The following is an 18733-nucleotide window of genomic DNA, read 5'->3' as shown; positions in this document are numbered from 1 at the left end:
ATCATGCATAACACCAAGAACATGTAAAACTGCCCTTTATTCTGAATCATCAGCTGACAAATTCGCAAGAAGAAGGCATTTAAGAGCAGGCAACCCCAAAGAAGGGGTTACTTGCGTACACATTTGCGTTGCGTAAGGACTTCAAAGAGGACGTTAACCACCGAAACGCTGCTGCTGGCTTATTTTGTGACGGTTACGATGATGATGAGGGAAAGTTCAAGTTCAAACAGAGTTTTTTGCACACTCGCTCAATTGATGAATAAGCTACTGGAGTTGGAGGTTTTGGCTGGGTGAATTTTTGTCAGCACTTGTATATACTGTCTAAACTACGCAGTTCACCCAAATATCAACCGCATTTCAATGTAATTATAAATTCTGTAACTTTTTATTTTGAAAAAAAAAACAATTCCCTCTTCAAATCAACTAATCAAAATTTTGTATATTTTTTTAAAAATTGATGTTTTATTTAAAATCCTCCTTTTGCAACCTAACGTCTCAAATTGTGATTGATTACGTGAATGTATCATCAGTCATCTTTCATCAAGTTTCGGTTGAGGAAGGTGTTTTTGCGTTTCCGTCAATCTTGATTCTAATAAGTAGTTTGTTCTTTGATGCAAGTTGGGAAATTGTGAACTATTGGAAAGTTTAAACAACTTTCATGAAATGCTATATTCGACTTGGATTACTAACCTTCCCTTGACTGTCATTATTTATTCTCCCCTCTAATTACCATACCTGCTGCATGATTAAATTATAGAACCAGATTTCAAGATTTCTAATTACTGGATGATTCAATAGCTTGAGTCAGCCCAGCTTTTTCCGCTCAAATCGCGAATCCTTCACAGCGATTCGTGCAAATCCCATATCGACACAGTAATGAATTTATTCCGCGCAATTCCCATCTTTTTCCCGGCAAAATGCTCAATAATATTCCTCCTACTCACCTTCACAAAACAACTAATAAAAAAGAAGAAGGAGGAGGAGAAGAAGGCAGCAAAAAAAAAGATAATAAAAACAACCCTGATCGTCGTGAAGTAATTCATCCCCCTCTCTCTTGCACCAACACAAACACAAGTTGGAGCTTCCCAAGATTGACGAGTGCTCCCCAGCAAACCTCCCCACCCCTGCTCAAGTCACACACACACACTTGACGATCACCGACTGACCTTGGACTTGACTCGGCTTCTTTCGCATTTCCCACTCTTTTTTTTTTTTGCTCGCTGGTTTTGCTCAATTCCTTCCTTCTTGCCGATATAAACAGAGTGCTGGGAGAGTGAACACACACACACGCGAGCGAGGGTTGAATATGTCATAAGTTGTGAGTGATACAATCACTCTGCGGGATCTCCCCTCCCCAACTCGCTGGCTCCCCACACACTTGTGCATGTCGTCACCAGCGCGACTTGGGCTCGATGGTTGAGGGAATCAAATTAGAGGGTTTACGCAGAAGGAAAGGAGTTGTGCAATCGATTTAGATCTAATAAGAAGTGCGATTTGATTTGGTTTTTTGATTATGTTGTTGAAACAACACAAAATCCAAATTATCATTTTAAATACATTGGAGTAAAAAGAATATTTAAAATAGAGAGAAAAAAATCAATCAAAAATAACAAGCTGTTTAAAAAACAAAACTTTCACAAAATGATTCAATAGCTATTTCAATGAATTTCTTTGCTTTTTACGATCTTTGAATTAAAAATTGAAGTTTGAAAAAAAAATGTAAAAATGTCCAATTAGAAATTCATAAAAATGTGGAAATAGAAGTTTATGCAACAAGTTGCAAAAAGAGGATTTTTTTCAGCACGACTCGTACATTTATCCAACGAGGATCACCGAGTTGGATAAATACGAAGAGTGCTGAAAAAATCAATTTTTGCAACGAGTTCCATACAACATTTTTTGCAATTCCAAAAAACACACAATGAGTGAAATTTTATGTCAAATTTTCATGTATTTTGTCAATAAATCGTTTAAATCAAAAAAATGTTGAAAAGTGTTACTTTTCGAATCAAGTGCTGAAAAGTTGATCTTTTCAGCATTTATTTTGAAAAGTGTTGCGATTCTGTTATTTTTGGTACAGAAAAGAAGGCTATTTCGTCGTTCAAGAATGACAGGAAAAGTAAATAGTTTCACGTCGGAATTGCAAAAAACGTATTATTTGTGTTCAGAAATATACATGTTTTTTATCAGAAAATTTCTTCTTTTTTAAACTATCACACAACTTAAACTTGTTTTACAGTTTTAACTTTCTGGTTTGAATTTTTAGGAAAAAACCTTTTGTACCTTTTTTGATGGGAAATTATTTTTGGGACCATTCGAAAATTATTAAATAATTAAACGATCTTTGAGTCATCAGGATTAAATCATCTATTTTCATAATATTTTTCATGATAAATATTCATAAATTTAGCGAATAATTAATAAATTGCCTTAAATATAGAAATATGATTATATCGCAAAACAAAATTTTAGAATAACGTATAAAAGGAAAGAAATAATACATAAATTTAAACAATAAATAATAAAAAATAATTGTTGCCTGGAGGAAATAATCAAAAAGATATTTGAGAAGAAAAATTACAACACAAAATTGAAGTCTTGTTACCCTTGCACAAAAAAACGGTGTTTGAACCTACAAAATTAAAAAAATATATTTTTTAAAAAAGGTAGTTTCGGGACCATTCATAAACCACGTGGACACTTTTTTGGTAATCTCGAACCCCCCCCCCCCCCCTCGTGGACAATTGTCCATAGAAAAAAAATCTTTTTTGTATGGAGCATGGACAATCGCCATACCCCCCCCCCCCCTAAAGTGTCCACGTGGTTTATGGATGGTCCCTTCTCTGTAAAATCACACATAAAAATTTAGCTAGTTTTAGAAAATTCGAAAATAAAATGTTCAAATGTTTTTCAAATAGTTCAAAAGAAATATTTGGAGTTTGATTGTTTCAATCTTCAATTTTTGGAGAATAAGTATACAAAAATAAAATGGAATTCCATGAAATTATTGAAAATTGAATAAAACAATCACACTAAAAAGCAACATTAATTTGCTCAAAAAATCATTGATATTTAAAATTGATATTCAAAAAAAAACTTATGAAATAGCGAAGGTACGAGTCTAAAAAATTTACAAAACTGATCATAAATAAAATCTAAGAAACATGATTGTAAAAATAATAAATTATTAAATATATAATTCTAAATAAATAACATTCATAGTTTTTGTCTATCGGCTCTACTGTAAAAAACTGTAAAAAAATGTAATTATGTTCATTTTGATCTGCGATGATTAAAGTCAAAATTCTGAAGTACATTTCAAACTCGATTATCCGAAGGCCTCGGAAAAATTTCACTTCAGATAATCGAATCATGAAAAAAAATTGTTCGTGCTCTTATTTTTTAACCTTTCGGAGTGTTTTGGCGAAGTGTGTACAAAGTACACGCACGCGACTGCCGGTGGGTTAAAACGATTTAGAATTATTTAATTCAGGATGGCAATCAAAATGGCGGTGAAGAAATATTGAGATTGAGATTGGGGTCGCCGAGTTCAAATTTGACGCTAAAAAAATTCTATGATTTGAAGTCTTAGACAAACCCTCGGATAATTGAACTTCGGATAATCGAAACATCGAACAATCGAGTCTGGAAACTAGTCAAAAGGGGTACCAATATGAAAAAATTAAAAAAAGCTGAATACTTGCAAACTTTGTATGATTGTTAACGGTATAAAAAAAACAAGCAATAACAAACGGAAATTTCAGAAATAAAAATTTGTAAAATTAAATTAAAATTAATTAGCAATAAGTCCAGCGTACTTTACCTGTTATGTTTTTAGTCGCCATATATAAGGGATATCATCATTTAATATAGAAATAAAGTCGAAACAGTAGTAATTTTAAAGTAGAATTTAACAAAGTTGGAAAAATGATCATAAAAAAATCTAAAGAATTACACAATATGATTTCCTTGAATTCCACGAAGTTGTGAAATTTCTTGATCAATTCTAGCTCAATTTCCCACCACAAATTTACTCTCCAACTGATTCACTCATCCTGCCACCATTCAAGTGCTGTTCAACTTTTGTTTCTGCTCGGAGGAAAAAATGCAATTCTCACTGACGTGTGCTTGTCACCGCACAAACCCACCACAACAGCAGTCAGTGTCATTTCACAAATTACCTAGCGAGGAGTGTAGTGCATTGCCTCAAAATTATATCGCCAAGAAATCCCCTAGCGCAAACTGGGGTTTGCTCTGTAAGTAGTTTTACATGAGTGGAATTTGCTATTTCCGATTTTTTGTAATTTGTTGTATACAACTCTAATTGAATTTGAAATTTAGAATTGAAAAATAAATTTAATTCAATTGTAAATCTCTAAGATTCAATATTGTCTGAAAAAAAAGTTAAAAGACTTAAAATTACTTAAAATTTCCACCGGTTCATCGTTTGTGAATCCGTTCAAGTCGTTTGTCCATCAAACCCACGATGAGTGAGTAAAAGATTTTCGCGACGTGTGAAAGCTCTCGCTCGGATTGTCTCTCTCTCGCCTCCTTTCGCAAACACACACCTGCCAGCGGCACACACACTGCACATGCTCAGAACTCGGCAAAAAGAGAGCGAACAAGCTTAGATGCTCGAAAAACGGAGAGGGGGATGATCCAACCCCTAAATCGCTAGCCCGAGCCGGAACGAAACGGATTTTGTTCAACCCTTTCGAAACGGTTTGGTGGGAAATCGAATTAACCTCGATTTGGGTTAAATTAATTTTGAGTGCTGAAAAGTTTGTTTGGAGGATTTTCTTAAAATTCAACAAAAAAAATAAATAAAAATAAATCAATTATATTTTCGATTAAATCGATTTCTCCACTGTACCTACACGCTAATTTGAAACGGTTCCAGCAACCTTGGTTCGCAACCATCAACCAACCGCCAAGCTTAAGTCACACGACGAGCACACGACCGCCCGGCCGCAAAACGTTTCGTTTAAAATTCGAAAGTCGATTTGTCCCTGGCCAGCCGCAGCAGTGCGTGCGAGTTCGCTCGAGAGACCTTTCGGAAGACGCGCGACGTGTCAGGTCGGGCACACCTGGCCTGGGGTTGGTTTCAAAGGTTGGAACGTATTTCCTATTTTAGGAGTGACGGGGTTGATGTGTGGTTGAGAGGAAAACGTCATTTGTGTGACCGTGCAGCTCCACGCCAAGGTAAACGGTGACGTAAATGAGATTTCGATCGATAAAAGCTTAAATTAGCTCATTTTGATAAGTTTTAACGTTTATTTTTTTTATTAACCACAAATTGGGATTTTAATTCTATTACAAAATTTGAATTTTAGGATCACAGATCCTAAAAAGACGGTCATATTTTTTACAGTATCAAAATTTTAATAGCATTTTGTGAACACTTTCTTTGAAAAAATCAACAGTTTTTCAAATTTTAATATTTTTTGAATTTATGTTTGCTTTTTTAATTATTTTTTTTTTGAATTTAGGTAGATAACAAAACAAGGGTACTTCTCCCTCTTTTTCATTCTTAAAATATTTTACAAAAAAAATAATTAAGGTTCTCAAATATTTCGTAGTAACTAAACATGTTAATGTAAATATGAGGCTGGTTCTATTAATGAAGCTTTGAAAATTAAGCAAAATCGCTTGTATAAAACTCATTCGATTATTTTTTTTTCTTACCATTTTCAAGTTAAAATTAAAATTGTTTTTCTTCAAAAATTAAGTTATATCGTGTTTTCTGAATAAAAAAATAGATAAATCTGTCTTACATTCGTTCCTAATTGATCACTATCGAAGGAACAAAAAAGTCCAGTTTCTAGATTTATTTGTAAAAAAAGTGATTTTAAACAAGCTATTTGTTGAATGCTTCTCAATATGCTACATAAACTACTTTTTTTTGTAAAGTTTAGCTCTTTTATTTATTTTACTCGATAAGTTGGCCCAAAAAATCAAGGGGGCAGAAAAAATATTTTTTCAAAAAACTTCAAAATTTCAATGGAAATTTAAGTTCAATCAGCTGAAATCAATTTAAAAAGCGTTTCCCTGCATTCAGTTTTAGCATGTTTGAGTTGATTTAAAATCTTTTAAATTTTGGAAAATTTTTGATGCTTGAGTTTTTTTTGCAAAAAAAATTGTTTTCGTCAAATCTTTCATTTTTTTGAAAATTAATTATTGCAAAAATACTAAACTAGTGTAAAATGAATTTTAAAACACTTTTTCCAGCGTCATATTTTTTTCTATTTATTTTGTTAAAGCTTAATTCAATGGTTTTTTTTTAGGAAGGTTGCACAGAAAAAAAATGTAATATTCATCAGTGAATGGTGACAGATTTGGTGTCAAAAAATTAGTGATTTTGCAGCAGGAACTGGTAAATTTTTATCAGGTTCACATTTTTTAGGTAAAATTACTGAAAAAGATATATAATAGTATTCAACCAACCAAATTTTAAACCTTCAAAAATTGAACTTATTTTTTGGGTAGATTTTTTGTAACAAAATAGGATTTAAATTGCATACTATAAGTTCGTTTTTGATTTAGTCAACTTATTTAAAAAAAAATATTTGAAGAAATAAAAAAAATATGACGCATTATTTAAAAAAGGGCCATTGGTTTATGGATGGTAAAAAAAAATCTAATTCAGGTTGTTGCAAAATTGCATTTTTTTATCCCTTTATTATGGCTGAATTTTTATTATGTTTTCAAAATTGATTTTTTTTTACGTTAATTTGCCATAAATTTAAAATTTGAACAAATCGAGGTCTACATTTTTTTTCAAAGCTCTAAATAGTTTCCTCAGTCATTTTGAGATTGTTGCAATACAATTAAAAAACAAACTTAAATAACGTTTCCAAAACACAAGATTTCAAATTTAATTCTATTTAAGAAAAAATATCACTTTTTGACCTAGATTCTAAAGCACGCAAGTTACGTTGTTACAAATTCATTTAAAAGTTACGCTTTCAAAGTATTTTCTGAATCAATGATAAAAAAAATATTTGAAATCTACACTTTGTCGTGGCAAAAGAATTTTCAGAATATTTTTAAATTGCAAACAAGTTTGTGTAAACTCCCAAAATTTAAAAATATTGGAATTTTTTTTTTATTTTTAAAAAGTTTTGATTTTTACCTTCAAATTTCTTGATAAATTCTATGACAAACGAATTTCAAATAAAAAATACAAGTTAGATAACTTCAGAAATTTAATTATTTTTTGTCAGTTTCATCAAAATCATTTCAACTTGTACAACCCAGCAAGACAGACCTCGATTTAAAAATCCACAAAAAAAAATTGTAAAGTATAACTCTGGAGTTTTTTAAAAAGGTCTTTTAAACCATATTCCAGTTTTCGCATTTTGGATGTTTTTGAAACCGCCTTGAGTCAGAGGTATGAAAAAAAAACACCCAAAAAGCAAAAACTGAGAATTTAAAAAAAAAAACTCCAGAACTTTCAAATTTTCTTAAAATTTTTGGTTTGACGATTTCACTTGTTCCATGGACTTTGCCAAAGTAGCTCAAAATGATTTCCCAAAAAAGGGGGAAAAAATTAAAAAAAAGTATTTTTGCATTAATTTTTCAAAAAAAAAAAATCATCAATTTTTTCGAATTCCTGGAAGAATTGTTTCACAGAAACAGACGAAGCAGCTTGAAACAAAAAACTAACTAAATCCACCTATGTGGTTGATGCCTTCCTCACTTTTTACCAACAATGGGTAACATTGGACACATATTTCAGCTATTTTTTTAGATCCAGAAAAATAAGTACACATATATAACTTAAGTGGTCATAATTCGGGACAGGGTTGCCAGATCTTCAATGTTGTGGACTCGTTGGAAAGGTCTCTTGATTACCTAACCAACGATGGGTCGGATGAAGGATCCGGACATCGTTTACATACATTTAAGTGAGATTCGGCTTCAAAAAAGCACAAAAATATCACTTAAGTGGTCATAACTCAAGACATGGTTGCCAGATCTTCAATGTTGTGGACTTGTTGGGAAGGTCTTTTGATTACCTAACTAACGATGGGCCGGATGATGGATCCGGACATCGTTTACATACATTTAAGTGAGATCCGGCTTCAAAAAAGCACATAAATATCACTTAAGTGGTCATAACTCGAGACAGGGTTGCCAGATCTTCAATGATGTGGACTTGTTTGAAAGGTCTCTTGATTACCTAACCAACGATGGGTCGGATGATGGATCCGGACATCGTTTTCATACATTTAAGTGAATCCGGCTTCAAAAAAAGCACATAAATATCACTTAAGTGGTCATAACTCGAGACAGGGTTGCCAGATCTTCAATGTTGTGAACTTGTTGGAAAGGTCTTTTGATTACCTAACTAACGATGGGTCGGATAAAGGATCCGGACATCGTTTACATACATTTAAGTGAGATCCGGCTTCAAAAAAGCACATAAATATCACTAAAGTGGTCATAACTCGAGACAGGGTTGCCAGATCTTCAATGTTGTGAACTTGTTGGAAAGGTCTTTTGATTACCTAACTAACGATGGGTCGGATAAAGGATCCGGACATCGTTTACATACATTTAAGTGAGATCCGGCTTCAAAAAAGCACATAAATATCACTTAAGTGGTCATAACTCGAGACAGGGTTGCCAGATCTTCAATATTTTGGACTTGTTGGAAAGGTCTTTTGATTACCTATCTAACGATGGGTCGGATGATGGATCCGGACATCGTTTACATACATTTAAGTGAGATCCGGCTTCAAAAAAGCACATAAATATCACTTAAGTGGTCATAACTCGAGACAGGGTTGCCAGATCTTCAATGATGTGGACTTGTTTGAAAGGTCTCTTGATTACCTAACCAACGATGGGTCGGATGATGGATCCGGACATCGTTTTCATACATTTAAGTGAATCCGGCTTCAAAAAAAGCACATAAATATCACTTAAGTGGTCATAACTCGAGACAGGGTTGCCAGATCTTCAATGTTGTGAACTTGTTGGAAAGGTCTTTTGATTACCTAACTAACGATGGGTCGGATAAAGGATCCGGACATCGTTTACATACATTTAAGTGAGATCCGGCTTCAAAAAAGCACATAAATATCACTAAAGTGGTCATAACTCGAGACAGGGTTGCCAGATCTTCAATGTTGTGAACTTGTTGGAAAGGTCTTTTGATTACCTAACTAACGATGGGTCGGATAAAGGATCCGGACATCGTTTACATACATTTAAGTGAGATCCGGCTTCAAAAAAGCACATAAATATCACTTAAGTGGTCATAACTCGAGACAGGGTTGCCAGATCTTCAATGTTGTGGACTTGTTGGAAAGGTCTTTTGATTACCTAACCAACGATTGGTCGGATGATGGATCCGGACTTCATTTACATGCATATAAATGAGATCCGGATATATGTGAAAACACATTTTTATACATAACTTTTGAACTACTTATCGAAACTTCAAACAATTCAATAGCGATGTATGGGACCCTTAACCAAGTCGAATGCAACTGGTTTGGTCAAAATTGGTTCAGCCAGTGCTGAGAAAACTCAGTGAGAATTTTGGTCACATACATACATACACACACACAGACATTTGTTCAGTTTTCGATTCTGAGTCGATATGTATACATGAAGGTGGGTCTTTGAGCTTTTAATGAAAAGTTCATTTTTAGAGCAGGATTATAGCCTTAAATACCTCAGTGAGGAAGGCAAAATGATTAATTAAAAAAATAATAATTTGCATCTACCGGATTATTTTTCGGAAAGTCATGCGACAGTCGGGATGTTAAAAAGTACATAAAACAAAATCAAAGCACATCGCGTCTCCATCAAAGTGTAAAAATGTCATCACTTTCATGGTGACGCATGGTGCTTTGTCTTCATAATTATCAGAATGTGCCAAAAAATAATAAAAATCGTTTAATTACGTATTCGTCAATAGGAATCCATCCAAAACTACGCGAAAACTTAAAAAAATAATCAAAAAAAGATTCCACGTGGTTTATGGATGGGCCCCCTATAGATAATGTAGCTTTTGATGATTATTTTAAAGAAAAAGTTTTCTTGATAATAAATTAAACTTACTATTACTATGCATCGTTTAGTTTTGCCAACAACAAACATACAGTTATCATCACGATAAACACAACAGTTCTGGAATTGCCTTGCGTAATTGCTTTCACTAGAGTAGAGTAGTGCAAAGCAAGATAAGAAAAACCAACCTTACCTTTCCACAGTTCGTGGATTGCCCCCATAGAAATTCTAAACTTCCCCCTTTCCCTCTGGCCTTTTACAACGCAACAGCTCACGACTTCGAGCGTGTGACTAAGTGCAATGTGTTCTAAGCGTGAGCGTCCCGCGTTTCCAGCTTAAAACTAACGCCACTTTTTCTCCCCTCTCTCATTCACAGTTAGGATGCTGATGCTGCATTATAGCAAACATGGCGAGTGCATACTCCAGGAAATCGGTGCAGCATTCCGGGGCGAGCATGCAACAGACCTTCTGCTGATCTGCGATGGCAAGGAAACGGTGCGGGCCCACAAGCTGGTCCTGGCGGCCGCCAGTCCCCTCATCCGGTAGGATCCACAATCTCTCTAGAGCAGATTTGTTTTATTTTCTAAAATAATTTTCCTTTCTTGTCGTTTCACAGAATGATCCTGGAGGAGACGCCCGTGCTGGACGGGGTCACGACGGTGTACTTCCCGGAGGTGCAGGTCAGCTACTTCCGGCTGCTGCTGGACTTTCTGTACTCGGGCCAGGTGTACGTGCGGTCCGTCGAGGAGTACCACCACCTGCAGGATCTGCTCGCGCTGCTGCAGATCAAGGCCAGCATATGGAAAAACAGCGATGGGAGTGATGCAGGGGGTGAGTTGGAATGTTTTTTTATGATTTTGGATGGATTATGATGAATTATATTTGCAAGTTTCCTGTGACTTTCGAAAAATAAACCCTTCAATATGATGAAATTTTGATAAATTTCAATATTACATTTTAATCTTAAATTGATAAAACTCTAACTTTTCATTAAAAAAAAACTCTGTTGACAGTTCAAAGTCTAAGCCTCGTACGTCAGTTATTGAGGTCATAACGGGAAAAAGGTGCTGATCATCGTGGTGAAGAATCATAACTCAGCATAGATTTTTTTTTGATGTGTCAGCAAGCAAGGAAATGATATGACTCAGCGCCGAAAGTTAAAGTTTTACACAATTCACAATTTTGCGTTCCAAAGGTTAGCATGAAATCAAGTAATTGGACATATTCAAATTGAATGAAATTTCTAATAACAGAGTGGACACTCAAATCGGGTAATCGGAAATGTCGGGAATTCGCCAAAATCTGCATAAATCGGGAAAAAGTCGGAAAACTGTGATTTTATCAAAATGTCGGGAATTTAATTTTCCATTTAAGACTGGAAAATGAAATTTTCTAATATTTATATTGAAAGACGTTCTAATCAATTCCTCTCAATTTGTCAGCATTTATCTTTATGTTTAAAAGTTCCTTTGATTGTTTTAATCTATTTAAGAATGAAAGGACTAAATCTTTATGCATTATTTTTTTTACTTTTTGAAAATACAAATTATGTGTGTCATTCCAGGTAAACTGGGTACACTTTTGGGCTCGACGCACGGTAAAAAAAATATGGTGATTTTTTTATTTAACTTTTTATCACTAAAACTTTTAAACACTTTTTTTAATTTTTTTTTTTTGATATGTTTTAAAGGACATAAAATGCCAACTTTTCAGAAATTCCAGGTTGTGCAAAAAAACATTGACCGAGTTATGAATCAATACTGATTTTTTTAAAAAATCGTAATATTTTTCGCAAAAAATTTTCAACTTCATTTTTCGATGTAAAATCAAATTTGCAATCAAAAAGTACTTTAGTGAAATTTTGATAGAGTGCACCGTCTTCAAGTTAAATCCAGTTAACTTTTTTGGTCAAACATGTGTCCTAATTTAAAAAAAAAAAATGAAAAACTTCGACTATTTTCAAAAAAGTCATCTAAATATGGATTTAACTTGAAAACGATGCACTTTATCAAAATTTCACTAAAGTACTTTTTGATTGCAAATTTGATTTTAAATCGAAAAATGAAGTTGAAAAATTTTTGCGAAAAATATTTCGATTTAAAAAAAAATCAGTATTGATTAAAAAAATCATAACTCGGTCAATGATTTTTTGCAAAACCTGGAAATTTCTGAAAAGTTGGCATTTTATGACCTCTAAAACAAATCAAAAAATAAAAAAAAAATTAAAAATAGTGTTTTTTTGCAAATCAAGTTTTAGTGATAAAAAGTTGAATAAAAAAATCACCAAAATTTTTTTACCGTGTATTATTTTTTTCCAGTATAGTCCGTATCCATACCTACAACTTTGCCCAAGACACCAAATCGATCAAAAAATTCCTTCAAAAGATATAGATTTTTAAATTTTCATACATCATTTTTGTATGGACAGCCGCCAAATTTGTATGGAAAATTATATGAACAAACTAATGATGCAAAATGGCTTCTTTGGGCATACCGAAAGCACCAGAAAAGTTTCAGTCGGATTAAAAAATACAAAAATAAAAATTGAAGAAAAAATACCGATTTCGTAGAGAATTGCTCAAATGCCCGCTTATATTATATTTTAACGTTTTAAGTATTAAAATTCAGTTTTGCCCAATTTTTTTAATTTTATCATCATCGTGTTCATCGGTCTTTTTTCTTCAATTTTAGTTTTTGTATTTTTTAATCCGACTTAAAACTTTTTAAGTACCTTCGGTATGCCCAAAGAAGCCATTTTGCATTTGTCCATATAATTTTCCATACAAATTTCGCAGCTGTCCATACAAAAATGATGTATGAAAATTTAAAAAATTTTATCTTTTGAAGGAATTTTTTGATCGATTTGGTGTCTTCGGCAAAGTTGTAGGTATGAATACGGACTACACTGGAAAAAAAAATGATACATGGTAAAAAAAATTTGGTGATTTTTTTATTTAACTTTTTATCACTAAAATTTGATTTACAAAAAAACACTTTTTTTGTTTTTATATATATATGTTTTAGAGGACATAAAATGCCAACTTTTCAGAAATTTCCAGGTTGTGCAAAAAATCATTGACCGAGTTATGAATTTTTTAATCAATGCTGTTTTTTTTTCAAAAAATCGAAATATTGGTCGCAAAATTTTTTCAACTTCATATTTCGATGTAAAATCAAATTTGCAATCAAAAAGTACTTTAGTAAAATTTTGATAATGTGCACCGTTTTCAAGTTAAATCCATATTTAGGTGACTTTTTTGAAAATAGTCGCAGTTTTTCATTTTTTTAAATTAGTGCACATGTTTGCACACTTTTGAAAAAAATATTTTTGAAAAGCTGAGAAAATTGTCTATATTTTGCTTTTGATGATTTTGAATAATATCGAGCAAGCAAATGTCATGCAGAATTTTAAACAATTTTTAAACATGCAAATTTAAACTTGTATATAAAATGTTTTTTTTTTTTTCGTTAGGCTGGTACAAATTTCATTTTAAGTTTTTGTCCCCCCCCCCCCTTCAAAGTTGACTCAAAAAATCAGGGGGCAAAAAAAAATATTTTTTTTAAAAACTCTAATATTTCAATGAAAATTTAAGTGCAATCAGTTGAAATTAATTTTGAATGCATTCCCCTGCGCTTAGAATCATTTTTAGCATGTTTCGGTTGATTTAAAAATCATTTGAATTTTTGAAGATTTTCGATGTTTATTATCGCAAAAAGTTTTTTTTCGCAAAAATTTTGGTTTTCGTCAAATTTTACATTTTTTGAAAACTAATGAGGCCGATGCAAATATTTAAAAAAGTTTTTGTCCCTCGGCTCTGGCCGAGGTCAAGGGGGGGGGGGGGGGGCAAAAAAATAAAAAAATATGAAAATTTGAATAACAAGCCATAGTCTTCACATTTAAATGAAAAAAGTGTTTTAAAATGCATTTTACACTAGTTCAGTTGTTTTGCAATGATTAGTTTTCAAAAAAATTAAGATCGACAAAAACAAAAATTGCATCGAAAAAAAAAGATTTTGCATCGAAAATTTTCAAAAAATATTAAGATTTTTTAATAAACTAAAACATGCTAAAAATGATTTTAAACGCAGAAGAATGTATTTTAATTTGATTTCAGCTGGTTGCACTTGAATTTTCATTGAAATTTTGAAGTTTATTGTAAAAATATTTTTTTTGCCCCCTGATTTTTCGGGCCAATTTTGAAGGGGGGGGGGGGGGGAGGGGGACAAAAACTTTTAAAAATATTTGTACCAGCCTAATCAGTAACAAGGAAAAAAAGTTTAAAAATAAATTTCGTGTCTGAATAGAAAGAAAAATTATTTAAAGAATTGACATTCTTTTTAATCCAAAATTTTTCTCCAAATTTTGGGCCCCCTGAAATTTGAGAAAATTTAGAAATAGACGAACCAAAAACTTGAAATTAATGTTTCCTTGCTGAAACAAAAATTTACAAATCAGTTCGATTTTAAACCTTCGCTTTGGATGTGAATACCAAAATCAAATAGAATTGAGTTTAAACAACAAAATTGAATAAAAGTTAATAAACTGTGATTGTTTTTTAATGAATGTTTTTATTGGAGATCTAAATTCTTTAGAATCAATAAAACAAAGAGATATGTAAAAACAAGTTCAGCTCTCTAGTTTTTTCCCAAATCAAGGGATATTGGAAAGCTTTTGTTTTTTATCCGGCTCCTTGGCTTAATGGTTGTAATAGTACAAAAATACCTCGAAATTTGGTCGCCAGGTTTTCTGCCATTCTAAAATGGTCGTTGGCATCTGCGGAACTGATTCGTTGAAATTCAAACTCCAAATATATCATATAAAAACGATCGAAAATATACAAAAGAAAACAAAAAACCCATCATTTCTAACCATTTCCGCTCCATTTCCCGTTTCCAGAACCCCGCAAATCCGAGCCCCTGGTGGACATCAACCGCAACACCGAGGGCATCACCGGCTCCAGCGTAGTCCACCAGCACCCGTCCCGACGACGTCGCTCCAAAAGCCAGGACTCCCTGTCCGGGGACAGCGCCTCTGGCGGTGGTGGCACCGGCAGCCAAGCCGGCACGCCCAAAAAGGTCAGCGTCAAAAGCGAACGTCACTCGGCGGGAAGTTCGGTGGACGGCGATGGGGACCGGGACCGCGAGGAAAACCTGGAATATCTGGACGAGGTTGAGGAAGCGATCATCAAGAGCAATAACAACCATCCCCTGCACCCGCATCAGCACCATCTGGTGGCCGGAAGTGGCGGTCATCATCATCACCACCATCACCATCATCACCATCGGCAGCTGCATCAGATCAGTCGGCACGACGGCGATGACGACGCCGGCGGGGGGAGCGGGAATGACGGTGCGAGTGAGGGTGGCAGTGGGGAAAGTGGCCGGGCTGGATCGGTTGCGGGGGAGAGTGCCGGAGATCGACCAACGCCGACGAATTTGAGCAGCGGAGGGGGTGGGGCAGGAAGTGGACGCCGAAGTGGGAGCGGAGAACCGACGGAACCTGCGGAAGACGACGAGGACTACGAGCTGGACGTGGAAGATCGGGGTGGTGATGGGGACGAAGCGGCTGGCGAGGGAGAGACACGATCGCGACGATCGGATCCTTCGGCGAACCGGAGACGAAGTTCGTCCGACCCGGTGAACCTGTCGATCGTGAAGCAACAGCAGGACGTGGATTCGGACGATGCGAACATCGACGTGGAGACGATAGGAACTGCGACGACCAAGGTGAGTATTCTAGACATAACCTCAATACCATGGAGCCCTTTTCTAACCTAAAAATATCTCCTTCTCCTCACGACAGACCCTCCTTCCGCCGCGCTACCTGGACCCGTTCCGGACCAAGCGGAAAGCGGCCGCGTACTACATCCACCCGGCGGACGCCGAAGCGCTGAAGCCGATGGATCACGAGGGGCTGCTGCACAACTCGCCCGACAATTATGTGGTGACGCCGCACCGGAAGCGCCGGCCCGGCTTCCACAACTCACCCGCCCAGAATCCGCCGTTCGTGCCGAGCTACCTGGATGATTTGAGGGCGCGCAGCAAGTGCTTCCTGTCGGCACCGCCAACGTACCTGCCTGGTGAGTAGCGTGGTTAAAAATAAGAATTTGAGGTTTAAATTAAATTTACTCGATTCTATCAAGTTTACCGATCATTCAACTGGCCGGTAAACTGAAAACTACCGAATTCGGTATACAGACGTGCCTCGGTTTAGCACCGCATATGGGGGATGCAAAACCGAGGCGTGCATAACCGAGGTACAGAGCTTATGGGATTTTGGCTATATGGGAGACATTGGCTTTAATCGTACGAAAAATCATGCAAACATCAAAAAATTATAGTGTTTTGGAATCGGGATGATGTCAGCTATCCATTAAAATTATTATTTCATGATTTTTTTTTACAAATATACGTATTTTTCCTGTATTTTGAAAATGCATATTTTTTCTCTAAAGAAACCAAAAATATATTGTTATTGCAATATGGGTATCAAATGATCAGTTTTTTCATACATTTTGGATGAAACAATAACATTTTTAGAAAATACTCAAAATTTTCACAAAACTACGTATTTTTGAAAAAAATGCTCAAAATTTCAATTTTTACAATATGGGTATCAAACGATCGGGATTTTTTCATACATTTCGAATGTAATAACAACATTTTTAGAAAATACTCAAAAATTTTCACAAAACTACGAATTTTCGAAACAAAGTACTCAAAATTTCCGCATTTACAATGAGGGCATCAAACGATCGGGATTTTTTCATACATTTCGAATATGATAACAACATTTTTAGAAAATACACAAAATTTTCATAAAACTACGTATTTTCGAAAAAATACTCAAAATTTTCGTTTTCACAATGTGGGTATCAAACGATCGGGATTTTTTCATACATTTCGAATTTAATAACAATTCTAGGAGCGGCCGTGGCTGACTGGTTACGGTGCTCGCTTTATAAGCGAATGGTTCTGGGTTCGATTCCCATCTGCTCCCAACGAGAAAGTTAAGAACACATAAATTTGAAATGATGAATATGAACGAAAAATCAAATTCGCTCGAGACGGGGTTCGATCCTCCGTCCTTTGGATTGGTAAGCAAAAATGCTAACCATTAGGCCATGACGACTTGGTGAGCGTGGATTGGAATTAGGAATACTGTTACAGAGAGCGAGTTGTGGCGCTATAACCACGGCAAATAGAGTCCAGGGCATTCGTGGAAATACAATGTCCCATCCCAGAGGGTCCCGGAGTACCAAACCTTCTTAGCATGGTGCTCCCAACGAATACAATCAAAATCTCGGAGCGTATGGTGGTGTGTCCCCACGCTTCTTCCTCCCCTGTCGATTCAGAATTGTGTTGTTGTTCGAACACTCTGTGCTCAAACTCAACCCAATTACGAGTCATCTCTGCGATACGGCTTTACGCAATAGGCCTGGCCGCTTTAACGCTTGTGATGTTCCAATGCATTCCGATGCAATGGCGCACTACAAATGTTAATAAATGACAAGAAGGGTGCTAGGCGTCATCTAACCTAAGGCACTCTCCAGGATCCCTTCGAAAGATTGGCTGCGCTAGGGTCTGATTAGATTAGATTAGATTAGACATTTCGAATTTAATAACAACATTTTTAGAAAATACTCAAAATTTTCACAAAACTACGTAATTTCGAAAAAAATACTCAAATTTTCAATTTTCACAATATGGGTATCAAACGATCGGGATTTTTTGATACATTTCGAATGTAATAACAATATTTTTTGAAAATACTCCAAATTTTCACAAAACTACGTATTTTCGAAAAAATAAAACTCATAATTTCAATTTTTACAATATGGGTATCAAACGATCGCGATTTTTTCATACATTTCAAATTTAATAACAACATTTTTAGAAAATACTCAAAATTTTCACAAAACTACGAATTTTTGAAAAAAGGTACTCAAAATTTCCGTTTTTACAATGTGGGTAATAAACGATCGGGATTTTTCATACATTTCGAAAGTTTTAATAACAGTTTAATAAAAGTGAAAATACTCAAAGTTTTCACAAAACTACGTATTTTTGAAAAAAATACTCAAAATTTCTGTTTTTCACAAGAGTTATCAAATGTTCGGGATTTTTTTATACATTTCAAAAGTTATAACACAAATTTGTGGAAATATCCAAATTTTCACAAAACTGCGTTTTTTTCGAAAAAAAAATACCCCAAATTTCTGTTTTTTACAATATGAGTATCTTTGTATCGTCATGTGTCCGATTTTTCTAAGGGACGACGGGACTTGAACCCGCAACCACCTCATTAGTACTGAGACGCACAGCCAATTGTACCACTGAGGCCCTTGAGATTCTAGATATCTCAAACCACCGTAGTGCTACGTGTGACAGTTTGGTATCTATTCCAGACTGAAAACAGTACATTTAAATCGCTTTGTGTTCATTTGGTATCGTGATCATCGTCGTTGCATTCTGGCGAAATCCGCTGAGCAGGAAGATTGAGACTATGCTTCAATTTAAATTAAAAGGTAATATTGTAAGAACAGAAATTTTGAGTATTTTTTTTCAAAAATGCGTAATTTTGTAAAAATTTTGAGTATTTTATAAAAATATTGTTATTGCATTCGAAATGTATAAAAAAAATCCCGATCGTTTGATACCCATATTTTAAAAATTGAAATTGTAAGTATTTTTTTTCGAAATTACGTAG

General features: G+C 34.7%; 1 protein-coding gene across 6 annotated transcripts in view; it reads left to right on the top strand.

Annotated features, from left to right (window-relative positions):
• The window catches only part of LOC120418141 (transcription factor Ken 2), a 94513-nt gene that overhangs the window by 64276 nt on the left and 11504 nt on the right, over window positions 1–18733 (top strand). For all 6 annotated transcript variants that reach the window (XM_052707472.1, XM_052707471.1, XM_039580436.2 and 3 more), the window contains 4 exons: window positions 10400–10565; window positions 10640–10854; window positions 14921–15750; window positions 15827–16103. In XM_052707472.1, coding sequence (XP_052563432.1) covers window positions 10405–10565; window positions 10640–10854; window positions 14921–15750; window positions 15827–16103 — 1483 coding nt within the window. In that variant the 5' untranslated portion in view covers window positions 10400–10404. The remainder of the gene's footprint in view (window positions 1–10399; window positions 10566–10639; window positions 10855–14920; window positions 15751–15826; window positions 16104–18733) is intronic.

Source organism: Culex pipiens, chromosome 2 (assembly GCF_016801865.2).
Source record: "Culex pipiens pallens isolate TS chromosome 2, TS_CPP_V2, whole genome shotgun sequence".
In the NCBI taxonomy this organism is placed as follows: domain Eukaryota; kingdom Metazoa; phylum Arthropoda; class Insecta; order Diptera; family Culicidae; genus Culex; species Culex pipiens.
Note: the sequence above shows the minus strand (reverse complement) of the source record. Positions and strands in the feature narration are given on the sequence as shown.